Genomic DNA, 27417 nt, shown 5'->3' with positions numbered 1-27417 from the left:
ACAAATTGCATTTCTTGGTGATGGGTGGCCGGTCAAAACGAATTAAAGTACCTAAATTTTGATATTGGGTTCATCCTCTGGCTGTGAATCATTCTGGTTCGAAATAATTTGCGATTAATTTTTTTTCTAAGTGTTTATTTGCAAATCTTTCAAATTCTCCTCTAAGGGAGTGACGTGGGAACGTGATCTAGACACTTCTGAATATCTAAATGTTTTGAAAGTAATTTAAGTATTTTTTTTTTAAATGCTGGATTTTACGGGGTTCCACTGGTGGCTCTATAGTGATGTGATTTACCTGACTAATGAACAAAATATCCCAGTTTGATCCCGGGAGGGGACACTGATCCCTTTGGGGATATGTCAGGAAGGACATTGGGCATTTAAAAAAAAGTCAGATCCGGCATGTAGAGCTACCATCTGTGGTGACTGCTTGTAAATAAAGGAGCAGCTGAAAGCAGCTCAAGCTGGATTTTGTTACACTTGAACCTGTAGAAGATTTAGGACAGACGTGTTGGACCAACATCAGGAATAATGATGCTTGAACGCTCCAGCAGATTTCCAGAGACCTGGGAGAAACTGTCAGTGACTTTTCCTTTAATTTGTCATAAAACCCTTCTGGAATTCTAACAAAGAGTAACTGATTTGTACACAGCACTGTGTACACTATGTTAATAATGAAATGTATCCCATTCAATTTATCGATCAGTTATCCTTCTGTGGAACTCCTTCATTAACAGCACTTATCTTTTAGCCTTTTATTTGAAAATAATAGCAGAAATCGACTTCTTGATATTTATTTAGGCCAGTTTTGAATGGAAGATGTCCTAATTTTCCCTCCTCCTTATTCCAGCGCTCTAATCCAGACTCCTTCCTTTATGTGGTTAATGTGTAGAAAGAGGTCGGGACACTCTGAGATGTGGCGGTGCGTTCGTGTTTTGGTGGTTTTAGTCTGTGGCGGCGTGAGTGTACGAGGAGTTCGTGGCTCCAGCGCAGCACAGAGCCTGTTCTGCTTGTCTGTTGAGCAATACCTGTTTTTTTTCTTTCTCGACCGCAGAGTGAAGCGGTAGAAAGAATGCGCTGTGGGGAGGCTGGGAGAAATGTGGAGTTTATGCAAGACGCGTTGCTAAGGATTAGGGCTGCGGTGCAATCAGGGCTGCCGTGTGAAAAATCTGAGCGAAAGTCCCGCTGGATCAGATCGCTCTGTTTGCGGAACTTTGGAGGATCTAATCCATTAGACGAGAGGACGAGGAGCAGGCTTTTCCGCTGTGATTCAGCCCTGTTCCCGCAACAGCGGCGGCAGCATCGCGTTCCTGTTGCTACACACACACGCACACACACTGGTAAACACACACGCACCTCCACACACTCCCTGTGCTAACTGGCATGCAGCCACACACAGGTGTGGCTTCAAGCTGGCTTTCAGTTTTCAGTCTCAAGCAGCCCGTTTGTACAAACACACACCGCAGCCTCTCAGGAAGCCTGATTCAGATCAAATCAGGAGTGATTTCTTACACACCGGCAGTACTTCGTGTTCTCTCACTTTCCTTAGAGCTGAAACAACAAGTGCTGACATTTTAAATATCTTGCACTTCAAGTTATAAAACCTCCTCTGACTATATAAAAAGTGTTTGGATTGCTTGGCCACATGCACTTAAAAGTCCTGCAGTACTAACTGCATTCACAGGAATGCCACAGTACGTGGCATTCCTGTGAATGCGTGTGTTGTTACAGGGACTGGACGATCAACTTTCTGTTCAATCAATCTTCACCAGCTGATTCACCAGCTCAGCAGTGTTATCTTTTTATGTGCTAACGACAGCCTTGGCCGGGGTTCGCTGTGTTTTCTAACTGCCCATCCGTACGCACGTCACTCTCCGGCATTCCCAAGAAGCCGATAACCGTTTGAGGAAGTTTCTATAAACTGGGCGCAAAGTTCACTTGGACTCAAGGATGCACTGATTAGAATATGGCAGTCAAAGGTCACTGCGATCCAACAAAACATCTTTTTTTCTTTCTTTTGTTTTGGTTGTAACTCCAAAACTACTGTGCACAGTGACATCATACTGTCCAGACTTGCCCATCTGCTGGCTTCCTTCCTTTCATCACTACATTTGTGTTAAGTCTCGATGGAGGTGGACTTAACTAATGTTTGGCATACCACAGAGCTCAAGGTGGTAATACTAGTTTTCTAAAGTCAGAACTGGTAAACAAGCTGCTGTGCTGAAACTGCTAGTGGCGGTTAACCATGAAGTAAACAACGTGTAAAAGACAAAGTTGTTATTTCCACCACGTTTCACATGTTAACCTGACAGCAACTCTATCTTTAACAGGTTGTCCCCTAAGTGCGAGGCTTGTTTGACGTATACAGACACCTTAAGCATGCTTTGAGATTAATCTGCTATGCTAAACTGCTGTTACACAAATTAGGACATGTTAACAAACCTAAAAGTAGTTGGATGGATTTAAACAAGCAAAGGTAGAGTCACTGGCATGTAGAGCGTTGTTTTCCATTTTCCTGTCAGTATTCATGTTTACCTGTGCGCAATTTCAGTCCGATCATGTTGTGTATTTACATGCATCGACGGTTTGAACAGAGGAAGTCATCAGTTTCTCTCCTGTCTCGTGTGTTTGCCTTTTGCATCATTTATCTTTTTCAAATGGACCCACGCTGTGTTGTCGTTGTGTTGACATATAGCAGGCATTCGCAGTAAGGATAAGGTACCTGTCCATACACACTGATTCGATTGAGGTCGGTATAACCCACCTGTGTCAATTGAAAGGAAATTTTGGTCCAAAGGAGCGTTATCAGGTCATTGTGTTCACATGAAGCATTTTTATATCATTCAGACTTTTATTCCAGTTATTAGTGTCCTTGTAATCATGGCTAATGACTGAGCTGTGAGCAGATATGGAGCTAATGTGATTTATCTTACCCTTTTGAGAATAGTTGCTGAGCTCCTCTCCTATTATAAATGTATAAACACTGGACACTTCATTACATCTTGCTATTACCAGCTGGACTTCCTTTTGCTTTCAGCACTGCTGTAATTCTTTGTGGCATAGATTCAACAAGGTGCCGGAAATGTTCCTCAGAGATTTTGTTCCATATCGACATGATAGCATCACGCAGCTGCTGTAGATATTTTGGCTACACGGCTATCTAATGATGTGAACCTCTTTCACCACCATGTCCTTAATGTTTTGGGATCTAGTGGCTCTGGAGGCCATTTAAGTACAGCGATCTAATTGGTCATGGTCAAGAAACCAGTTTGAGATGATTTGAGCTTTGTGACATGGTGTTTTATCCTGCTGCAAGCAGCCGTCAGAAGATGTGGTCATAAAGGGATGGCAACAATACTCAGACAGGCTATGGAGTGTAAGCGATGCTCACATGGTGACCCAAAGAAAATGTCCCCTAGAGCAGGGCGACATGACCAAAAATATTTATCACAATATACATTTGAAAATTTGCGATAACGATATAACTGACGATATAATTGACACGAGACAAAATACTTTACAACTCCTCAACTGTCAAAAAAAAAACCCCGTCAATGTATTTTCACTTACACAAGCAGCTTTTTTAAGTGCATTAAAGTTATATAAAAAATTTGCAGTGCAAATGCAAATTCCTTGCTGACAGTTTAACCAAAAGGCATTTCCAGTGGAAACTGGCCGACATATCCTCAGCATAACCATGTATAATATCCACAAAACTTAAAAAGAGGTTACACACACACAATACTGTAATATTATGTTGAAGCACAGTACGTATCACTCCGCGAGGCTCCTGACTACGATGGCTGTAATGCTCCGACAATCCATCAAGCGGTGCGGGTCCGTAGCTTAGCAAAGTCGTACTGAAACATTTGACAGATTTGCGAGCGCCGTGTACATAAAACTGTTTCGAGGTCAGTAAACACAACCAGAGTTCATACATAAGGCACACGGGGATTATAAGGGGCACTGTCGATTTTCAGAAAAATCAAAGGATTTATTTTCCAAAAAACACGGTAATAACGACGGCCCGCTAGCATGCTCTACCAAAAATAGTGCTTTGTTGTGTATCTGACGGACGAAAGCTAAACCAGTCCCACACCACTGAAGTTGCAGCATTTTTACAAACCAATTCTGGTTCATCCGTTTCATTCAACGATCCACTTTCGCTCTTCTCATTCTGCGTCGCTGCCATGTGCGTATGTAAACAAAGGCACTGCGCATGTGCTTTTTACCCATATTCCATCGCGATATTTCATTTTCTTATCGTTGCCCAACATACACCGGTATTACCGTGAACGGTATGATATGGCCCAGCCCTAATATCCCCACACCGCCTGAACTGGTGGTACAAGCCTGTCTCCACTCTTGTCAAGTTCTGGTGTGGCTGTGAGAGCTGTAGCCTCAGTTGCCAGTTCTTAGCTGACAAAAAGGGCACGCAGTGCGGTCTTCTGCTTCAGGTTGGATGTTTTATGCATTCAGAGACGCTCTTCTGCGTACCTTGGTTGTAACGAGTGGTTATTTCAGTTACTGTTGCTTTCCTATAAAAAAAACAAAACAGTTTGACTTCTGGCTCTGATAAAACACTTCCTCCACTAGATATAGTCTCGATTTTGAACCACTCTGTGTAAATCCTACTGATAGTAGATCAGCAGTTTCTGAAGTACTCAAACCAACAACCAGGCTCATTTAAATCATCTTTCTTTCCCATTGTGATGCTCAGTTTGAACTACATGCCTAAATGCATTGAATTGCTCCTGCTGTGTGTGTGTATATATCTGTGTATCCATGCTGATTGTAACTTTGAGGGGTGGCATTATTCAGGTGAATGTATTGAAGATTATAACATAATAGCACAGTTGAATCTATGGTTTCCATCATGCTTACGTAACAGGGTGTAGTTCAGACAAACTGGGTTTCAAATAAATCTGTGTGCACAGATTTGACTTAAATGTTACAGAGGGATATGTCAGTTACACTGTGTACTTATCCAGATATAGCACTGCTGAGGTTTCCATGGCTTCAACTGTAGTGCAGCTGCAGCTGTTTTAACAACAGAACTAATTAGAAATATCCGGCGGGTAATTACATCGCAGGGCTTCATTTAAATGATGTCCAAAATGCATCAACAGCTGTCTGCAGCGCTTCACTACTGAGTGAGCGCGTGAACAAGTGGGCAGTGGGAGAACAGGCATGGTCTCAGATAATCGGGATCCTTTTAGCCTCTGTAATTTGTGACCGTAATTAATTTAGACTGGAGAGAGCGTGAGTAGGGTCAGAACTCAGAGAAACAGACGGGAATGTAGGAAAAATACCTCCCTCGCTGTTGTTGCTCTCTAGCAAAACACCTGAGCAGTGGAAGTTTCCAGTGGCAAATTGGCATTACATGCTGTGCAGCAGGCAGCATTAATGCGTGTACACGTGACACGGCGCGCAATCACCTTGTGAACTGGAAGGTCACAGGTCACCGATGTAGCTTTGATCAAAACTCGGTGCCAGTCACCACAACATCCCCCTTTTACTGGGAAAATCCAAAACTGTGTGTGTCATCTTCTAGCTATGCAACCACACACCTTTCTATTAAATTGCACATCCCCAGAGGATGATTGCAGTTGAGCAACAGCTCAGACTCTGAGAGAATTTAAAAGACACGAGTGATCAGAGAGGATGTGAGGACAATTTCTTTGATAACTGCTTAGATAAACCTTTGAAGAGGCAGGAAGTGAACTTCGAATGGGGAAAGTAAAGTTAGCGTCTTGACCGCGGGCAGGCTGAGTAACGTGAGCGATAAAAGGGAAAGTATTTTAGGCCGGGAGCTCCTCACAAGTCCACGCACACACAGGCGTTGCTGAGAGACTTTTGGAGAGCAAACAATGAGGGAATAAAGGGAGAGGAAACTGAGGACGGGCTTTACGCACACTTTTCAGAAACGGATAATGTGCTCTGTTGAGCTCTCTGTTACAGCACATTTCCCTAATCCCCAAAGCCGGAGACATCCAGCTTTTTGTTTTTTGTCACACTCTGGGAAAGCTGTTTGTGTTTTAGAAGTTCTGTCTTATTGAAAATGATTAAAATGCCAGAGGATGAGAGTACATCTCCACTCTTGGCTTGACTTCCAAAACTATTTTCCATGATGACATAATTGAAGGAGTCGGCGATTAGTCATTTGATTTGTTATTTGACACAAGTGGCAGAGGCTGGGTGTGTATTTTTGGCAGCCGCACGGTTAATCATAGACACATTTACTGCAGTAGCTCGCTGTCTTTATTAATGCTTCAGTACTTCTTTAGCTGAGTTGCAGGAGGGGTAATATGGGTCTGTGCGCTCCGCCATCTCCAGGAAACTTTACACGTGGCAGACGCACACACATGATAAGACGTATCTCCCGAAGTCTGCTGGTAACCTCACTGTGTCATGAAAATCGGCCTTGTCCCGGCTGCCAGGACTTCCCGTTCTTCCTGTGGTGTGCCTGCTTCTGTGCTTTCCAAAATGGCAGGGAGAGAGATGGCTCAGTAGTGAGGTTGGGGGGCTTCAATGAAGAAAAGTGGGTTGACTGTTGAGGGGCTGCTGGAAAGGAGCCAAGGGAAGTCATTTATAACTTCGAGAGAGGAGGGACTGTTCACCGTGTGACTGCTTGTTAAGGCACGAGAGCTATGTGTCTGCAAATGCCCCTGTGAATTATAATGCTGTATGACCCCCGAATTCAATTCTGTGTGTGACCCACTGAGGGGAATCTGCTGCCAGGGGAAAATATATCATATATGTATACTAAGACGCAGATGGAGGCTGTGCGTGCGGCTCGTATTTCTATTTAGGCTGCTTGTGAATAGATGGAGTCAAGTTATGTGGAGTCCAAGCCTTACATTCATTACCACGTAGGTGTCTGTACACATGAAAAAAGGAACCAAAAAAGAAAGGACTGTTGTAAACGTTTACATTGAGATGTCCAAAAAAACCTCAACATTATTAAAGCAGTGTGTGATCGTCTTGAGAGAGAACAGAACAAAAGAAGCCAACAGCCATAAAAGAGCTTTGCATGTCCCTCAAGAAGCCAGGAGAACTATTCCTGTAGACTACTTAAAGAAATGACAAGAAAGCTTGACCTAGAGAGTTCAGGCTGTATTGACTTGCATTGACTTTCGAGCTTGTTAGAATTGTACAACCTCTGTTTTTCCTTATTATACTGCACTGCATGTGTTTGCCCATCTTCCAATTTTCCAAGTGAAATAAAAATAAATGAAGGTTGGCTCACAGCTTTTGCAGACTACTGTATGTCATTTAGTTTTTTGTAGGGATGATATTTTAACCCATAAAATGCAAGAATTCTGCCGAATGAAAAGTTGAATGGCTTCATTCATTAAAGAAACTAAATGTTGCATTGAAGAAAAGTGGTTTTTTGTTTCTATATACTGTAGGTTGTAGTTCTTGACAGGTCATATAAATTGCCACTTTGTTTCTTTGCCTTGCAGTCTGTCGGGGTACAGACATGAAGCTGGCCCTGCCCTCCAGCCTGGAAAACCACTATGAGACTCTGAGGCTGCTTTACACCGGTTGCCAGGTTGTTCATGGAAACTTGGAGATTACACACCTCCATGGAAACCCTGACCTCTCCTTCCTGCAGGTATAGTTTGAATGGAAACGCAAAGAAAATGTTAATACAGTTAATAAGCTTGGTTAGCTCCAGTGTTCCTCACCTTTGTCTCTCTTCATCTCTTCTTCACCAGGGGATTGTGGAGGTACAGGGTTATGTACTTGTTGCTCATGTTTCTGTGAGCCTGTTGCCCTTAGACAGCCTTCGGATCATAAGAGGCAGCCAGTTGTACAACTCCAGCTACGCGCTGGCTGTGCTGGATAACACTCACGCCGGTCAGGGGCTGAGGACACTCCGGCTACGTAGCCTCACAGGTCAGACATTTTCCTCAAATCCGGCGTAATTTGATGTGACAAGTCTGGAGCTCAGACTCATTTTCTTATCCTCAGCCGCCAGCTTTAAAACACTGAAGTGTTTCACTGGAAGATTGGTCAGAACAGAGGCCCGTTTCTCTCAGCATCTGTTGTCTTCTATAAGTTGTGGAGTCACTTTTATGTATTATCTGTCCTGCAGAGATCCTGCTGGGTGCAGTGTATATTTGGGGGAACCCCCAGCTGTGCTTCCCAGACCCCCAGAACATCAATTTGACGGACATCTTGGATGAGCAGAATGGCCGTGCCAAGGAACACCGACTGCAGCCTCGGCCTCCTAACTGTGAGCAGCTGACTGACTCTAATAGTGAACAAAGAGAAACATCATGCAGCGATTTGTCGATGTCATAAAGTCATTTTACATGTCAGATGTTTCCTGGTTGGGAGCATATGTTGATCTAAAACCCGTGTATAGCTTTCAGCACTGATGGTGCCTTTCCAGATGTGTAAAGGCGCCATCATTACGTTGAGGAGCATTATTCCAAAATCTTTCCACATTTTGAAGACACAGTTTTTTGCAGATTAGTGAACCTCGGCCGGTCTTTATTCCTGAGAAACTCCTCTCCTCTCTTTTTATACCCAGTCATGTTAGTGATCTGTTGCCAGTTAACCTCATTAGTTGCAAAATGTTCCTCCAGCTGTTTTTTTTTTTTTTTTTTTGCTTGCTTTTCCAGCTTTTTGTTGCTCTGTCCCAATTTTTCGAGACATGTTGTTGCCACCAGCTTCAAAATATTTTTTCATCAAATAGTAAAATGCCTCAGTTTAAACATTTGATGTGTTTTCTTTGTCCCACTGGGGATAAAATGTGGGTTTGTGAGATCATTGCATTCTGATTTTATTTTACATTCTAGCGCTGTGTCCCAGCAATTTTGGAAGTGGGTTTATAAATCCTAATGTGGGCAAAAATCGTTTATGTTGGTTTTGGATACTTTACATAGATTTCTTTTATAGAGTTTGACCTTCCAGCAAACGGCTCTCATGAACCGTACTGGTGCCTTACATAACCACGGATCAGCCAGCATGTCTGCATGCTCTTGAATCTTTGTCTTTCTTGTAAAATTGTGGCTCAGCTTTCCCTGGTTTTTATTCCTGGCTTTCTTCTGGTGCAGGTCCAAGTTGTTCGCCTGCATGTGGGAAAAGATGCTGGGGAGAGACTCCTCAGGATTGCCAAACTCGTGAGTTAAAATCACACACACAGTCATGTCATGTAGTTTTATGTAGACAAAAGCAGAACAGATGAAGTTTTGCTGAAAGGTTGACTGTGTGTGTGTGTGTGTGTGTGTGTGTGTGTGTGTTTAAAGTGACCCGAGCTAAATGTGCGTCTGGCTGCCAGCGGTGTAAAAGTCCTCTACCCAACGACTGCTGTCACCTGCAGTGTGCAGCTGGATGCACTGGACCCAAAGACTCAGACTGTCTGGTAAACAGTCCTGTTGTTTTTGTTTTCTTATCTACAGTGTAATCTCCTTTTTTCCTTTTCCTTACTGGAGAAACATGTTTCCTCCTTCCTCTCTGCAGGCTTGTCGTCACTTCAACGACAGCGGTGTATGTAAAGAGAACTGTCCACTGCCCACCACCTATAACCCCGTCACGTTTCAGTCCCAATCCAACCCACATGGGAAGTTTAACTTTGGAGCGACCTGTGTCAAGACGTGTCCTTGTAAGAGTTTGCCTTAAAAAAAAAAATCTGCTTAACCAAGAAAGCTGTCACACGCTCGCTGATTTATTTATTTATTTTAAATCCCTGCCTCCCATCTTGGACACTTTGTCTCCTGCCCTGTAGATAACTATCTGGCGTTGGAAGTGGCCTGTACTTTATCTTGCCCCCCAAACAACCAGAAAGTTGTCGTCACCCAACCTGACGGGACGGAGACGCAGAAATGTGATAAGTGTGAAGGAGACTGTCCCAAAGGTGAGGTAGTCATTCTGTTTTCTCCTGGGAAATATCATTCTGTTTACAAACACACGCACACCGTGGCAGCTTTATTAGATTTACCTGCTAATTAGTGTGAATAAAAACATCCACTTGGAAGCGGAAGATGGTTCTAGATTTGAGTTAACTCGACAAATCGGAATGAGGTTCAGTAATCAGGTCCGCCTGTCTGTTCATGTCGTTAGTTTAGCTTGTTAGTTTCTCTGTCACCTTTATAACCTTGCTAGCATAATTCTCCTGTCTCTGCTCCTCATACCAAGCCTCCAGGATCTATGGTGCTCATTTTCATCTTCATATTTTTATTCTTGGATTCTCCTGGAGCAGCTTTGCATGATTCAATGCTCGCAATAATTTTTAGTTATTTTATAATGGACCTTGGTGCAACCGTTCAGCTCACCCACTGTCTGAAAACAAGTTGTTATGGCTCCTGTTTTTCTGATTCACTGCCCATCGTAAACAGATTTAAAGATTTGAACAGCAGGTCGGTCCGGTCTGTGTGCAGGTGACGACAGCATCCACTCTCACTGACATCATACCAAGCCAAGAGCAGAAAAACTAAGTGTTCAGAGCTGGTTGAATGTTATTGTATACAGTACTGCTCAAAAAACTTCACATTGTCAATAAATCACCGCTGCTATTTCCAGTTTTCATAGCAAAACATAAGTAAATGAGGGGTGGCTTAAGGCTTTGTTCCTTTAATGCAGTGCAAATCTGTTTCATTCAGCAATGATCACGTCCTAGTTCATGTTGCTGGGTGATTATTAGTCATTGTTGTTGTTAAACTTTAGTCTAATTAGAAATACTGCTTCCAGAAAAGCTCTGGTTTGGTTTAACGTCTGTTGTTGTTTTGTTTTTTTTCCCCTTCCTGGTTGGTATCATAGTGTGTTTCGGCCCGAGTACAGACAACAATGGTGTCACCGACAGCAGCAGCAGCATCGCCGTAGTAACGCCTTCCAATGTGGAGGAGTTCAACAAGTGCACGAAGATTTTCGGTAGCCTGGCCTTCCGCTCTGAGAGCTTCTCATGGTGAGAGACTTTTACATTTTTAGAAACGTGTAAAATTCAGTAAAGACAACAAGCAGCTTGACACCAGAGACTTTATTCCGCCACAGCGCCACATCCCTCCCATTCAGCACTTCAAATATTTAATTTTGCAGCAACAACTTGTACACAATCCTTTTGCCGCCCGAGCCTATCCCTGCACAGGTAACCAGACCGGCTTTAAACTCAAGTGTTTTTGACGTTGTGTCAACAGAGGACAAAACTGCTCCAATTTGTTTCTACACCAGTGTCATTCAAGAGCATTTCAAATAATGTAGCGAAATACCAACAGTTAATACAAAGCTTGTAGGTTTGCTTACATGACTTGTAACTTGCTGAGGTTGAGATACTACATGTTGATAAAATTCCCCGACAGCTGATTTAAGTGAACGCGTGTGTGGTTTCTGATGTATTGTTGAGGGTTGTCAATAATGGGTTAGTGTGATCTGAACCTGCACAAACAGGCTTGCATTCAGCATATTCCTCCTATTTCCTCCTGTGGATTGAATCTGTATCTCTGACTCAAGATCACCCAGACACATCGTCTCCATGACTTGTGTGGACTGGCGAAGGCATTTCTCACAAAATCCAAGCTTAACCTGGAGGAGATATTAATATTGAGGACAAGCCAAGAGAAAATGAAATTGTTCCCAATAATCAAAGTGGCTTTTAAGTCTTACTTAAATCTTACGCTGTCCAGGGATCCTGCGAAGAACACCTCAGGCCTGACTTTGGAGCAGCTGAGTGCCTTCAGGACTCTGGAGGAGATCACAGGTACCACAGTGTTTGTTAAACCCTATGTGAGCTTTTTATTAAGTAACATTTTATCTGTTTCTCACACCGAAGTCTCCTCAGTTGGAATGTTTTCATCACCTCTGTGTGATCTTTAAACTTGCAGGTTATCTCTACATTGATGCCTGGCCAGAACAGTGGACCAACCTCAGTGTGTTTGAGAACCTGAAGGTGATCAGAGGCACGATGCTCTACAAGTAAGACTTCTTAAAACTGCTTGTCTGTTGCTCTGCATGCTCTCCACTATTTCCCTTGTCATCCTGTTTGCACAATATGCCTGTTGTGTAACCATACTCAATCCACTTTACTGCAGTGTTTTGTTTTGTTTTCCCTTCTGTGGTGATTTTATTATCAGCTTTATTATCAATAAACTTACCAACGAGCTGGAAACAAACATTAGGTGTGCCTGCTAAGCGTATTTTTCTTCTCATGCAAGTGAGCACGATGGAAACGTGGATAAAAAAGTCAACTAAATGAAGAATAATAGTAAGTTTAAGTAATTTAAAGAATCAATAAACTCCACTTCACCATCCGGATCGTCTATATGTGCCTTGAACAGCTCTCCTGTAGTATTAAGATCGTTATATAGATGCAGCACGTTTAATTTTCTTTCCATGCGGTGCGTCACTACATGCCAATGTGTCCACCCAACACTGTGTCTTTGTTTGTGTTCAGTTTTTTTCGACTGTTTCTGCTTCAGTTGAGGCAGTCTGTTCATTTTCAGGGTAATAAATGCTAATTATTAGCTAGCACTGCTGCCCTGCTGGCCAGTGTCTTAAACTAGGTCACAGTTAGCACCATCTGATCACCGTGCTGGTGACGTGTACAACGTTACGATCAATGTTCTCCAGGTGGAAGCGACCAATCACATTTTTGTGGAGGGAGTATGAGCAAGACAGGCTGTATAACACATGGTTGATGCTGAGAAAGAGTCTGTTTTAATGCAGCTTTTAGCTAAAGCTAAAAAAATTCCAACCGACAACTGTTTTATTATTTTCGATTGAAACGAATGTCTGAAAATGTTAGCTCCGCATTCACTTTTGGTTTCACACTGACCTCGGTCTCCATGGCCTCCGTTTGATCCCTTCATCCACGACAAGTGCGACTTCATGTGGACTTTGTCACTCAGCAGTTTGGCGACAGGACAGGACAAGTCATGCTTGAGTACTTTTTTCCTCCCACTTGGAAGTCTTTTTTTTCTATTTTACACAGTTTTACAAACATGGAACATGATGTCAGGGACTTAAACAGATTAATAGCATCATCCAAAGCCATCGAATACACTGCAGGAAAATATTTCTATCAGAGCTTTTACACTTGGATTATAAGCTGTTCTGAATCTTGTTATAACAAACCCATTTTCCCCCCACTGTTAATCTCCTTGACTCTTAGTTTGAAGAGTCAAAGCCATCTTATCCATTGATTGTTCTAGGAAAAGGTCGATGTTTGGTGGTGTCTTCTGAAGCCAGCATTTTTTTTCCCTTTTTTACCAGCAGTCTAGAAGTCTACAGATGTTTTAAGGAATGTTTTGTGGATCCCGGGACAGAAATGTAGCATCCACTTTTATATCCAAAACCTCTGAATGGAAGGGCAGGATCAGAATATGTGGGCACGGTGTGGCATCATAAATTTCTCAATAAACTTTGTATTTTTTCCAGACTTGTACTCATCAGTGAACAACTGAATAATTCCTTATACATTCTCCATGTGGGAGAATTTTGCACTTGGATTTCTCAGGTTTTACACTGTAGGGCAGTTGTAGTGACAGTGCTGGAGCCACATTGATATGATGCTCTGCTTTGAGTCCCTCCAAAATGACCAAGATCCTTACTCTGCTCCGAAGAGCCCAAACGCTATTTGTAAGAAGCTTGTTTTCACAGAAAGATACCGGGTTACAGCTGTGTCTCTTTTGCTGTTTGCTTCTTACACTCTTCTTTATTTAAAGCTTTGTTTACCACTCTTCATCTTCTCCCTCTCCATCCATTCAGGGGTGTGTTTTCACTGGCCATCCAGAATCTGCAAATCGAGTCTCTCGGGTTGCGGTCGCTGCGCAGCGTCAGTGGAGGTTTGGTCTTGATTTACAACAACACACAGCTGTGCTACACCAACTCACTGCCATGGCAGAATCTCCTCCATCCCACCCAGGGTCCGCACCGCATCGTCAGCCACAACCAGGACCCTGCAGTCTGTGGTAAGTAAAGCCACAGACCTTTTAGTCGTGCAGCTGTCTTAAGCTTTTTTTTTTTTTTTTTTTGTGGTCTAATGCAGTAAAAAAACTACAGGGTGAATCATGCTGCATTGTCTCTATGTTTTCAGAGAAAGAGGGGAATGTTTGTCACCCCCTTTGTAAGGCGGGCTGTTGGGGTCCGGGGCCCAGCCAGTGCGTGTCCTGCCAAACTTTCCAACGTGGCACCGAGTGTGTAGAGCAGTGTGATCTCTATCAGGGGTAAGAAGGTTTGCGTGCGTTTGTAGAGGTGTGGCAAAACTAAATCAATGCGAAAACAACTGATAATGTTCTGTAATTGTTCAGTGTACTATTTGTTTTATTTGTAATAATTCCCAGAACTAGTTCCCCAGTAAATATATCAGAAAAACTAATGATGTTTAGTTTTCAGATTAAAAACGTTTAATTTAACGTGTGCCTTGAAGCAATTTAGGATCTATTATCTGCGATAACGGTGTGTTTGAGTTTGATATGACGTGCATACATGCACATACAAAAGCAAATGCAAGATGGCAGAGCAAATGAGAAAACACACTGGGCTGTATACATGCGCACAAAATGAACCCAGTACAACCATTAGATGGTACATTTGCTTAGTTAGGAATTTACATCTGCTAAGTGCCTGGAAAAAGCAGGCTTAAAGTAAAATGCTCAAACATCTAATTACAGTCTCTTTTAGTAAGACTCAAACAACAGAGGTTATTATTATTATTATACACTCCAAATTAAGCTAGTGATTTTGTTATTTACAACGCAACCAAATGCAAAATCATACCCTGCTCTCTTGCCTATTTTGCCTTGAATTGGATCGGATTTAAAAAGTTATCACCACACTATGGCTTTAGTCATCGCGACCATAACCTAACAAGGAAAGTAGAAATGTTATGTGTTTAGTTTCATAGAGTTTCTAAATAAAAAGATTAACAAATCTAACTGATTAAAGACATCATAGCCGTAAATACCTCTGAGGTCACCGTAGTATGGAGTGAGTGGCGTGCCCTATATATTGCTCTATAACATATAAATGCTTTTATAAAATAAAAGCAGTAATACATGGAATATTCGGGAATTCATACATACAATTTCTATCTAGGTGTTAAATGAACATGTTTAATGTTGTTTCTTCAATGTAAAGCAGAACAAAAGTGTAAAAATTTAATTATTTTGAATCTGTGATGGAAATTGTATCCTGGACTGGAAATTTACAGTCCAGCATGATGTGATGTTTGCAGAAAGTTGGCAAAAATTCATACGATACTTCACGATTGTCTATAGAAGAAGAAGAAATGTCGTTGAGCTCATCGGGTTACTTGCAGCTGGCGTCTGTTTCTGAAGTTGTGTCTTCTCAGGATGGTGTCAGATGCTTCAGATAAATGCATTTAATTTAATCCTGGGATGTTACCTTACGTGCATCTTGTGCTTGCTTTGCAGGCCCGTACGTGAATACATAGATGGATCTAAGTGTGTTGCCTGTGATCCACAGTGTCGACCCCTCAATGGCTCAGAGTCCTGCCACGGGCCGGTAAGAAACATAGACCAAAGTGTAATACGGCTAGATAGGATTTCTAACTCCTTAAACCTCCATTTGGAGCTCAAAAGTACTTGTATATGACAGTTTATTTAACCTGGAGATGTATCGTTTGTATGAATAAATACAAGTTTATGAGGTTCTGTTTTCCTTTTTCACTTTTCTCAAGATGCATGTGGCATCACTGCAGGATGCATATTCTCATTGCATAGCTTGTTTTTGATGGTGCATTGTAGAGCTGAGATTACTGAAGCCTTTTTACACAGGGATAATGTTGCTTGCACCTTGCTTGCTTTAAAATAAATTATACTTTAAGCTATTTCTAATTACAAAAGTTCTTAAAGTGGTCTAATTTTAGCTTAAATTGAATCCTTTTAGCTGCTGTGGTGCTGTAAGTAGGATGTCGACGTCACACTGGGCTGTAGAAACTCTGTTATTTTTTTTATGTTAAATAAAAAAAATAAACATTGTTAAATATCGCTCTGTTTGCGTCTCAGGGTGCTCAACATTGCACTGAGTGTCGGAATTTCCAGGACGGCGAGTATTGCGTGGATCGGTGTCCCAGTGGCGTCAAGGGCGATCTGCATACTGTGTGGAAATACAGCAATGCCACGGGACACTGTCTGCCATGCAAGACCAACTGCACGCCACCGTGAGTGACGCCACATTTAAGCCCCAACTCACACACACATACACAAGCACGCAGTGAGACTGACTTCACAGACGGTGCTTTTCTCTTCCAGCTGCACTGTGAAGGATGAACGAGGCTGCCCCATTGATACCAGGACAGGGTGAGCGCACTAAACAACTTATTTCCATTAGCTTTTCTGGGAGCTGTTACAAATTGAACTTCGATTTTTATGGATGGGCGCAGCGTTAAACTTTCTGTGTCTGTGTAGACCTGGCACGTCCATCGCGGCTGCAGTAGGTGGGGTGGTGCTCTTCATTATCCTGCTGGCTCTGCTGGTCTTTTACTTGAGGAGACAGAAGAAGCTAAAGAGGAAGGAGACAATGAGGAGGATCCTGCAGGAGCACGAGGTGAGGGACGACGTGCCAAATTAAAATGTGTGTTTTGCTCTAGCGTGGAGTCTTTATCTGCTATTTTCCTCCTTCACATGCAGCTGGTGGAGCCTTTGACGCCAAGTGGTGCTTCACCCAATCAAGCTCAGATGCGTATATTGAAAGAGACCGAGCTGAAAAAACTCAGGGTGCTGGGTTCGGGGGCCTTTGGCACTGTTTACAAGGTATGGTCATCACGCACATCCATAACCACGTTATGTGCTGTTTGTTCAGAGGGTGGTGAGCTTTGTTCGAGATGATTTTGATTACTGTTTCAGGGAATTTGGGCTCCTGATGGGGAAAATGTGAAAATCCCAGTGGCGATTAAGGTTTTGCGTGAGAACACCTCACCAAAAGCCAACAAAGAAATCCTCGATGTGAGTATAAGCCAGGCAGAAAACCTTGAGGAGTTACAGTGGACGGAAATGAAGTTCACACGCTCATTACATCTGCTCTCTCTGCTTCCAGGAGGCATATGTGATGGCGGGCGTTGCCAGCCCGTACGTGTGTCGTCTCCTGGGGATTTGTCTCACCTCTACTGTGCAGCTGGTCACTCAGCTGATGCCGTACGGCTGCCTCCTCGACTACGTCAGAGAGAACAAGGACCGCATTGGTTCGCAGTTCCTACTCAACTGGTGTGTCCAGATTGCCAAGGTACAAAAACAGGAAACAAGGTGTTGCATTTCTGTTTTCATGCTTGTACTTGTGTGACCGCTTGCAGTGATATAAGCGGAAGTATATTTTGTTCATTTCTCTCTTATCTTACTTGTCTTTTCACATTTGATGTGGTTCCAGTTTGTTTATTTGTGGACACATGTAGGGTGATGGATCTGTGTGTTGGTGTATGTGTGTGTTGGTGTAGGGGATGAGTTACCTGGAGGAGGTTCGTTTGGTCCACAGAGATTTGGCAGCCCGCAATGTCCTGGTGAAGAACCCGAATCACGTGAAGATCACCGACTTTGGTCTGGCCCGTCTGCTCGATATAGACGAGACGGAGTATCACGCCGATGGAGGGAAGGTGAGATGGAAGCTGTGACTTGCAGAGCATGTTCTCTGCGGGCGTTAAGGATTTTGTTTGTTTAAAAATGCTCTGGAAATCTGTGTTTCCAGGTGCCAATCAAATGGATGGCCTTGGAGTCTATCCTGCACAGGAAGTTTACTCACCAGAGTGATGTATGGAGCTACGGTAGGCATCAACCAGGGCTAGGAATTTTAAATTGATCCTTTTCTTATGAATAAATCATCAGAAAAATCTTATCAAATACATTGAAGTTTAAATGTGAACCAAAATAGATTTGCAAGCAAGTAAAGTAGGATTTTGATTAAAATGTGAATCCAGAAATGATGTTTGCTGTTTGAGCCGAATCATATGGGTGGGACTTGCGTATGCTGAGAGTTGTAAGAAGCATCTCCATTGGCCAGTCTTAGCACTGGTTCATGTAGATGGCTTTTGTTTAACAATCTGTGGTTTTGTAATGGCTTAAAAGGATCCAAATTAGCTGATAGAGGGACATAAAAAAATGCAATTGGCATGAATGCCTGTTCAGACATAAAGTTTTTGCCGTTACTAAGCTAGGTCTTCTCCAAAGATTCTATTCCTTGTTGGCCAGCTAAGGATTTTGCCCACAGACAGTATAAAGCGAAAAAGGCTAGACAATTAATTTTGTCAAGGGGCCACGTGGGTCTGTTGTGTAGCACCCAGTTGGCCCGGCCCTCCACAACAGTACTATTTCTCATGGACCCAGATTCTGGGTTGGAAAAATTAATCCAGTGCAAAGTCCCTTAAACCTGCAGTCTGTCTGAAGGCTATCAGATGGCAATAGCTGGTCACAAAAAGACTTCTGGTTGTGTAGAAGTCTATAGGAAAATGTAAACCGTTTCCTTCTGTTTTATGTTCTTTGTTATCCATTTCAGGTTGCATTCGATAGTCTAGGCTGTGCTAACAAGTTAGTGCTAACTAGTTGGATGAAAGATGAAATGTTTCTCCCACAGAATCAACTTTTTGGGATAGCCTAACTATTGTTTTACATCAAGCTAGTCATCTTAGCATAAGTGTGTAAAGTAGCATCTCTGCCATAAAATCTTCCGCCATGATCAGTGTTGCCAACTTAGCGACTTTGTCGCTATATTTAGCGAGTTTTCAGACCCCATAGCGACTTTTTTTAAAAAGTCGCTAAAAAAAGACGTGAAAGCGCGTATCGCTTTTACTCTCAACAAGCAGCGGGTGCTGTAACGCAGTCAGTTCTTCTTTTACTCTTTTACTCTTATGCTGTTTTGTGGATCACAAGGTTTAAAACTACTTATAAACACACACACAAAGTAAATCCACCAGAGTGCCTATTTCGGGTCACTTTTGCCGATCCAAGCCCGGGTAAAGGAGCAGGGTTGGAATTGTGACATAAAAAAAAAACAATAATTGCTAAAAGAAATGTAATTTGTAGTTGTAAATAAACTCTAAATGCATTTAGGACGTTTTTTACTCACTTTATGTCTCTTCCACGATGTTATTTCTCTCTCCAACAACATAGGTTACAATTAGATTAGCATGACCAATTATGCAAATTAGGCGATGACGTCATTTAGCGCCTTCTAGCGACTTTTAGGACAGCCAATAGCGATTTTCCTTACTGAGGAGTTGGCAACACTGGCCATGATCCAGATACCTCAGTACTCGAATGCAGGAACTTTGAGAATGACATCAGTCTTGAGTTGGCGCATTCCAGGAAAAGAGAGGAAAAACAGGACTTTTTTGGTTCTTAGCAAAGATAGAGCTGTTCAGGTATCACTAGCAATACAACATAATGCTGTTTTCTTGTAAATAAAAAATCTTACTGTCTTCAAAGTTTTTAAACAGCTAGTTAGCACAGCCTAGAGTTATCCGTCCTAATTTCTGTTTTGTATCAAACTAGTTAGCTTAGCCATGTGTGTTGTAAGGTAGCATTTTTTCCCTATATGAAACACGAAAAAAAAGAATCTAATAACACTAGCATTAACAATAAACTCGTCTCACATTTACATACAGGTAGTTATTACAGTCTAATGCTAAGTAGCGCTAAATAGCCTAACTTCCATTTTAAATTGAGCTAAATACATTAGCATAAAGGAGTGGGAAATTTGTAGAGTAGCATTTTGCTACATGCTACATTAAATAAAAATAAAAACACGCCTTGACATAACTGCTGTTATGATTTGGCTCTATATAAATAAAACTGAATTGATCTTCGTCGTGCTTTATTGTGGCTTGTCGGTGGTGTGAAAAGTACACTCACTGGCTAACAAGGTGTCAATCACAACAGTTAGATCTACCCTGAAATTCTCATCAAAGGGTATGATGCATGATGTCACAGTATCTTATTTGCATAAATCCAGTTGAGACTGGCCAAGAGAGGTTCTTGTATGATTGAGTGTTGGTCTCACCCATAGACTAAGCTTAACAGCAATCCAAAGTGTTTAACTTAAATTTTAACCATAAATATATTTCTTAAAACATTTAGAGTTCAGTGTTTCCATAGTTTTTCTTGAATGCATAATGGTTTTAAAACTAACTTCATTCACAGATAACTTGGTTTAAATCCTTATAGGTGATTTGTATTTTAGAGTAATTGTTGCGTTGTTGTTATTTAATTGCAGGGGTAACTGTCTGGGAGCTGATGACGTTTGGCTCTAAGCCCTACGACACGATTCCAGCAAGAGATATCCCAGAGGTTTTAGAGGGGGGCGAGCGGCTTCCCCAACCCCTTATCTGCACCATTGATGTCTACATGATCATGGTCAAATGTCAGTACCTCTCACTGCAGCAGTGATTTTTGCATTTTGTCTATGTTGTGATGTTGCCAAGATTTAAGCATTTAATGTATTTCCTGGTTAAAAACTGCAAATGAATCTGACTTTTATACACGTTGTAGTTTATTTCCCCGTCTGTCAAAGGATTTAATGTTGTTGAAGTGTTCAGTTAACCATTGTTTGGTTGGCAGGTTGGATGATTGATCCTGAGAGCAGGCCGAGATTCAAAGGCCTGGTCAATGATTTTAGTGCCATGGCTAGAGATCCTACTCGCTATGTAGTTATTCAGGTATGTAAATGTTTTACTCATGCTGTTAATGTTTTACTGTGTGTGTGTGTGTGTGTGTGTGTGTGTGTGTGTGTGTGTGTGTGTGTGTGTGCGCGTGTGTGAGAGAGAGCGGGACTGATAGTTATTGTGTCCATACTATAAAATTATTTATCTAAAACTGCTACTTTTTAGATGTGGTTACCTTTTAAAGAGTGACACTTTTAATTCCATCCAAATAAATAAAGATGTACGTTCCTAGAATGTTTTGGGTTTTTTATCCTATGTTGTTCTTTCATCGTCTTTCAGAATGATGAAGAGATGAGCAAGTGCAGCCCAGTGGACAGTGAGTTTTACAGGATGCTTCTGAGGGAAGATGAAAATATTGGGGAAATGATCCTGGATCCTGAGGAGTACCTGGTGCCAAATACAAGGAAAGGGGACGAGCCCCAGGCCAATGGACTATCCAGACACCAGTCATACAGGGTCAGTGGGGTGAGAGGGGGGTGGGTAATTTTGTCTTTGTCTATTTTATATAACTATATGTATCTATATCTATCATACATAGATAGATATATGTTCTTTTTGATTGGTCCATTTGCTGGCTTTAATCACAGACAGACAGAATTTACCTGTTATGTGATGACAGTTGTACATGTTGGCCCTTACATCTCAAGTTTTACTTGATAGATCCCCTTCCACTGAGCACTATTTGGCAAGCTGTGGCATTAAATTTCCGTATTTCTATTAAATCTCAAATTTCACCAGCGCTATAACGTGTTACAGTAAATTTTCTGCATGTCAGAATGAGAAAACTATGCACGTTGATGACTTTTTCTGCTTTCTGGCAAAGCTCCATCTGCAGTGTGTCAGTTGCAGACTTTCGAGTTAATCGAGTTAATAAATATCTGAAATTGACTCTGCTCGATTATGTGCTCTGCAGCAACGTGTACCGCAGGTTCCAAATTGTGATTAATGTAGCGAACGACTTTAAGGGTAGGTGTCCTATATTCATGCAGCATTGTGGCTGCTTCTCTGTTGCTTGTAACATTATACAAAGACGCCCTTTATAGCTACGGTTTCTAGCTATTAAAATTAGAAACTGTAACTCGCTATTAAAAATAATTTAGCAGAGGCAGGGACACACAGATCAGAGGGTGGGGAATCCCCACCCCCAGATCAGATCAGTCTAAGATAATTTTCCTAATTTATTCTGGAGTGACAGATGAGAAGTTTTTAAGAGAGTGTCCATCATTCAGCATGTGTGACATAAGAATTAAGAGTCCTGCTTTAATGTCTGTGTGTTTGAAATAACTCATGAATTGTCTGTTTAATAAATGATGAAACCGATATGAACATATATTTGAAGATTTATATATATTATATGAGCAGTAAGTACCTGATACTGTGTGAGAGTGCGACTTTTTCTGTTAACATGCTGTCATGTCGTACATTCCCAATATCTTAAAGGGTGGTTGTTTTTCTTTCCAGCAGAGCAGAGATCATAGCTTAGATATGGACCCTTCCAACACTGCTGGGCCTCGGAACCTTCACTCCTCCCTGACTGGAATCAGCCACGCCCAGTACCCAACCTTAACAATGGGAGCGAGCGCCTCTAACAGTGTGTGGCCTCAGTATCCAATGCTGGCTCGCAGCACCTCAGCTGGAGGTCAGTCTGACTCTGTCTTCCTGGATGCACCTACAGACAGCCACTCCTTGGCACCAGCCAGCCCCGGACGCTACAGCAAAGACCCCACTTTCCCCAACGGGAGCAAGGATGACCTAGAAACTGATGGGTGGAATGGTTTTCCCCATCCTTATCTTCACCACTCACTACCCCGGAGGAATCACGCCATTCAAAATCATCCCCTGCCAGGTGAGTCGTGGTCTTCATAAAGAAGGAAATGTCCGTAACTCTGATTATGTTCTGACTTTTCTTCTTCTATTCACCTTCTCAGAGTACGTCAACCAAGAAATTCAGGATCTCAGGCCAGGGTTCCCTGAGCGGCCCAGCACACTGCCTCGAAAATCCAGAATAGACCGCCGGCTTCCTAACGGCTTAAGTTCAGGTCACAGTGTGGAAAACCCAGGGTATTTGATCCCAGTGAACTCCACCTCTCCGGCCTTTGACAACCCATACTATCTGGACCTCGGGCCCAAGGTGATTCCCGGGGCTGTGGCGGGGGACGGCCCAGCAGGACTGGAAAGCAACGGAGGAGTAACCAGACATATGAACGGTTTTGTGACACCCACTGCAGAAAATCCAGAATACTTAGGATTAGCAGACACTTGGAGTGGGCATACTTGAGGATAGGGATGGTGAGACTATAAAGGAGACACAGACGGAGTCTCACTGAGGGAAACTGGAGAGTGGGAAGATGAACATTTACATAGCAAAAATAAGGGGAGCTGCGAACGTGCAACTGGAATCTTCTCACTCTGTCTGGAGAAGCAGCGGCATCCGAACTGATCGAGGTTGTCCCTAAATGCCACGTTATTAGTACCCAGTTGTAACACGCATGGACTCAACACAGTGTAGCATTCAAGTGGTGCCTGTGGCACCATTTGTATTCATGTCTTCCTCTAAACAATCTGTGACTGTTAACTGCCAAAAAGAAGTTTTTTCTTCTTTTGTAAAGAACACCATAAACAAAAGAGTTCAAGAAGGTTATCATGATTGTTTTTATGGTCATCTTCTTTTAAGTTGTTTAATATCTGTAGATTTTCCACTATATGTGAAGCTTTTTTATTTTTGTGCATTTCCTTCAGTTCCCTGTGGATATGCTACTGAGTGCAGCTGAACAGTGAAGAAAGATGTATAACACTTTTGACAAAGTGAGCCGTGATGTGCGTTGAAGATGATGCTTAGTATTCTGGTCAGTTTCTCGCAGACCTGACGGGGGTCTCCAGCACTCTCAAAGCCATTTTGTTTTGGACAGAGAAGGCCCTGCAGCCCATCTGGCCTGTAGACATGCTCCCTGAAAGAAAGGCATCCTGTATGGAGAAGACAGAGGCATTGTGCCGCACTGATGTATGTGGTTGTTGGTGACCGTGGCTGTAGCTACTTTGTGGTACGAGTCATCAGCTATTGAGGTACGAGGAGACATTTTTAAGCTGCAGAAATGTCTAAAAAAATGGGAATAAGTGGTTAACTGTTCAGGGATTTTAGTTTTTCTGAGAAATATGGAGAACTACTGACTTTGAAGTCATAAAAAGAACACACTGTGTACATGTCAGACAACTCTGTGTGCACCCGCCAAGCGCAGTAAGCTTTAGAGATTTTAGTGGCTTTTCACTGTGCAAGAAAGCTATCAGTAAATATCCCACAAGAAGTGAAGAATCTGCATAACATATAGACATAGCCTGTGTGCGTGCGTGCGTGCGTGCGTGCGTACAAGCAATCCACTAGACCCTGGAGTGGATTCTGTGGAGGCGTTGCTTTTGAATAATCAATGCATGGCTCAAATTCCACTCACTGAGAGCTCACTGACATCCCAGTTAATAATAAGCAAGATTTTTTTTTTCTTCATGTTAACTGGTGTTGGGTTGAGGAGGCGGGGGTGGGGTGTCAAACTGAGTCAATGGAGTCATTGTCTGACCCTCGTGTCTTCGTCCGAAAGTCATCGCTCTCCGAACTCGCGCACCCAGAGCGGCGACGTTTGAAAGGAAAGGAGTTGTTGTGGTTCACTGAGGCTTGTAATCCTGGAGCGGTCTTGAAACAAGCAGGCGAGGTCTCTCTCTCTTTTTTTTTTTCTTTTTTTTTTTCCTTCCTTCTCTGCCTAGCATACTAAACCAAACCGCATCCACCTTACAACTACTACTGAGTTTGAGGCTCTTTTCACGTGTATAAACTGTCCACATAATGGCTGGAGCAGGACATCAGTGAGACTTTGTTCTGAAATGAGCACTGCCCCCTCATTCATGTCAGTTTTACTCTGAAAGTCTTTGCGGTTCTTGTTTTTTGTCTTTTATTTTGACGTTCTCATACGGGTTGTGAAGAGTTTTGTTCCAGAATAAGATCTCTATTAAATATTACGCCTGATTTTTAAACTACAGTTTCTTACACACACAAAAATGTATATACTGGATTTGTTTTAAACCCCTTAGCTATCATATTACACTAACCTGATTTAGAATTAAAGTTTTGAGTGAGGTTTTTTATTTTTTTGTGGATATACAGTGTGGTGTTTTGGAATGAAAACCTTCATAGGTGTCATTGCGGTCATGTGGAAACCTCATATCTCCACTAAAAGATCTGATTAAGGTTTATTAGGAGCGTTGGTCCTGTTGTATTTTTGTTAACCTAAACACTGATGTATACATTTGTATACAGTTCAGATTTTTAAGGAGGGCTGGAGTCTACCCCAGCTGCTGTGGAGATGGGATTGTAACCCGTGGATTGAACTCGTTCAGATCCACTGCCTGTGATAAGACTGGTGACAGGTCCAGGGTGTACCCCGCTACAACAGTCAGGATAGGCTGCAGGCCCGACCACTACCAGAATTCCATAACCAGAAGAAAATTAATGGACTTTCTGGAAGATTTGGAAAGAGTTTGTGTTTATTTTAGATATTAAAACAAAAATCCTATAAAAGCAGGAGAATATGTTTTTGTTTGTTTGTTTTTTACCAAGCCGTAAGATGTGATAGCACCGCTCACAGATGTTCCTTCCTTGTTTATGAATGTATTATTTATCTGGTTGCCGTTAAACCACAATGATGGCACTCATAAATAATGAACTGTATCTGGATGACTCCGACTGCAGAATCTCTCAGATGACGAGGTGAATGTCGAAACACAAAGCTTTTAGTCATAGTTGCTTTTCTGATTGGAAAAAGCTAAACCTACAGCACCAAATGGCAACAGCAGTTGCCTCAAACTTTGGTAAAGACTCAACAACAATACAGAGAAAACCCTAAAAATCAGACAAACCCCTATGAGCAAGTATTTGGTGACAGTGGGGAGGAAAAACTCCCTTTTAACAGGAAGAAAAGGCACAAAAGAAAATTTAGGCCTCTGCCTGTTTTTTATAGTTGTGTTAAACATCAACTCAAAGCCTGTTGATAAGTGTCCAGTGCAGCTGAAGCAAGAACCTGCACGTTTCATTGACAGGTTAACCAGAAAGGAAGGAACAGCTAACTAACCAGAGTGTGCTGAAGGTTTTGTAAAATTAAATATCTGTATCAATATACATTTGGAGAGAAATATATCTTTTGTATTTGCATTTAAGCAGATTTATCTTTCTGTTGGTCAGTAAATCAGTGGTAGCTAATTTGAATACATTGATGCTCTGCTGTGGGCAAGGAGCAGAGCAAAGTTATTTCAAGAAGAAATGGTCATTTTTTTATATGTAAATGTTTGCGTAAGGCGAAACAATAAAACATTTAGAGTGAAAAACGAGTCTCCTCCGTATCCAGTTTATTTATGGACCCACATTGAGCTGTGCAATCTGAACCAACATGTCAGGGGATCGAGAGTTAATAAGGGTGAAAAATGTCATTCAAACCCTTTTGTTGAAACATTGAATGCATTAAATTTGTCTATCAGATCTAGAAATACTGAATGTTATTCACACGAGCTGTTCCTGCCACCTGGTGGTGGGGAGTGGAGCTGCTTTTGAGTCCCACGGGGACAGGGTTTAATTTTGACAAATCAGAGCATTAAAAACTGAATAATTAATGTAAATTTGAGCTGTCTAAAGCAAACGTGGCATACTGGACCTGAGGTCTGCATTTTGGACTTTTACTGGTGAGCTTACGACCAAAACTAAAACAGGATGGTAAGTTAAGATGTTTATGCATGAGATATAGTGCAGTTACTTATGAGCTAATGACCATCACCTGGCAAAATGCAAAAACATTTATATTAAATGTTTCTTTAGTGACTTTCCTTTTTCCTGGTTATGTTGAGGAAATGGAAGCATTTTGTTCACACTTTATGGCCTTCAGGAAACTTTGCATATGTTGTGGCAAAGAAAAAACAAGGCTGTTACACACTAAAGTCTACCCTGACTGTCTGGTCTATACATATGTAATTCTTCCATTTTTATTTGATTTATTTAAAAGTTTCTTGATACTAACTTTTCCTAGATTCTTAGAGCAATCTCGGAAATTGGTGAAAGCTCATTTGGCACACTGGTGATACTGACTGTAAGCTAGTTTTTGGTTCTCGTGCATCACAGTGTGCTAAGTAGGGTTTGACCTTTGACCTGGAGAGGGATCGATTCTTTGTTGGAGCTGAAGCTTACAGCCCTCTTAACCTTGCTGCACCACGGGGGACTATCATCCATCAGATGTTATCGGTGGTATGTCAGAAGGTACCTCACTGCTCTTTTCTTTTGTGAAAAGGCAAACCCGAGTGGGCACTGTAGATGGAGCTTCTTGCCTTCTCCTTCCTCTTGCATTATGTTCTGAGGGTTCCCTAGTCGCAAGTCCTCTGACTCTGACTAGGGAACCCTTAAGATCTGCATAGAGGAGGACAATGGCTGCGCTCTTCTCCACTTAAGATTTCTTCCATTGTTTTCTCAGCTACCATCTTTTCTTCATAGTATGTTCAATTTCTCGTGTCTTCTGGACTCGAGTAGCATCAGTGTTTCCTTATCCTAACCCTAACCTTCCTTCTCAGCTGTTTTGTTCCCAATCTTTCTGCTCCATAGTAATAGATCGGATCACCCGTTTTCTCTAGTTTATTCTCCAGCTCCTATTTTGGATTCAGGAGACAGACACCTTCTCTACTTTTAAGATTAGGCTTAAAATTTTCCTTTTTTCACACACCGAGAGTTTGGATCAGGTGTGTCCTAATCCCAGATCTTACTATATTTTTTTGGACTTGACATT

At 42.0% G+C, this 27417-nt stretch overlaps 1 protein-coding gene across 2 annotated transcripts in view; it reads left to right on the top strand.

Annotated features, from left to right (window-relative positions):
• Nucleotides 1-25978, top strand: part of erbb2 (erb-b2 receptor tyrosine kinase 2) — a 29136-nt gene extending 3158 nt beyond the window's left edge. Inside the window, exons 2-27 of one of the 2 annotated variants that reach the window (XM_082543829.1) lie at nucleotides 7467-7618; nucleotides 7722-7902; nucleotides 8102-8242; nucleotides 9069-9134; nucleotides 9261-9376; nucleotides 9475-9616; nucleotides 9740-9868; nucleotides 10771-10915; nucleotides 11631-11704; nucleotides 11829-11919; nucleotides 13711-13913; nucleotides 14039-14168; nucleotides 15378-15468; nucleotides 15972-16126; nucleotides 16218-16265; nucleotides 16374-16512; nucleotides 16596-16718; nucleotides 16812-16910; nucleotides 17002-17187; nucleotides 17396-17551; nucleotides 17644-17719; nucleotides 20164-20310; nucleotides 20508-20605; nucleotides 20891-21067; nucleotides 22076-22457; nucleotides 22540-25978. In XM_082543829.1, coding sequence (XP_082399955.1) covers nucleotides 7467-7618; nucleotides 7722-7902; nucleotides 8102-8242; nucleotides 9069-9134; nucleotides 9261-9376; nucleotides 9475-9616; nucleotides 9740-9868; nucleotides 10771-10915; nucleotides 11631-11704; nucleotides 11829-11919; nucleotides 13711-13913; nucleotides 14039-14168; nucleotides 15378-15468; nucleotides 15972-16126; nucleotides 16218-16265; nucleotides 16374-16512; nucleotides 16596-16718; nucleotides 16812-16910; nucleotides 17002-17187; nucleotides 17396-17551; nucleotides 17644-17719; nucleotides 20164-20310; nucleotides 20508-20605; nucleotides 20891-21067; nucleotides 22076-22457; nucleotides 22540-22889 — 3797 coding nt within the window. In that variant the 3' untranslated portion in view covers nucleotides 22890-25978. Of the gene's footprint in view, nucleotides 1-7466; nucleotides 7619-7721; nucleotides 7903-8101; nucleotides 8243-9068; nucleotides 9135-9260; nucleotides 9377-9474; nucleotides 9617-9739; nucleotides 9869-10770; nucleotides 10916-11630; nucleotides 11705-11828; nucleotides 11920-13710; nucleotides 13914-14038; nucleotides 14169-15377; nucleotides 15469-15971; nucleotides 16127-16217; nucleotides 16266-16373; nucleotides 16513-16595; nucleotides 16719-16811; nucleotides 16911-17001; nucleotides 17188-17395; nucleotides 17552-17643; nucleotides 17720-20163; nucleotides 20311-20507; nucleotides 20606-20890; nucleotides 21068-22072; nucleotides 22458-22539 lie in introns of both variants that reach the window. The other variant, XM_082543828.1, reaches the window with a different exon arrangement.
• The last annotated feature ends 1439 nt before the right edge of the window (nucleotides 25979-27417 follow it).

Source organism: Aulonocara stuartgranti, assembly GCF_965226115.1.
Source record: "Aulonocara stuartgranti genome assembly, chromosome: 8".
NCBI lineage: Eukaryota > Metazoa > Chordata > Actinopteri > Cichliformes > Cichlidae > Aulonocara > Aulonocara stuartgranti.
This window is presented reverse-complemented; position numbering and strand designations above follow the sequence as displayed.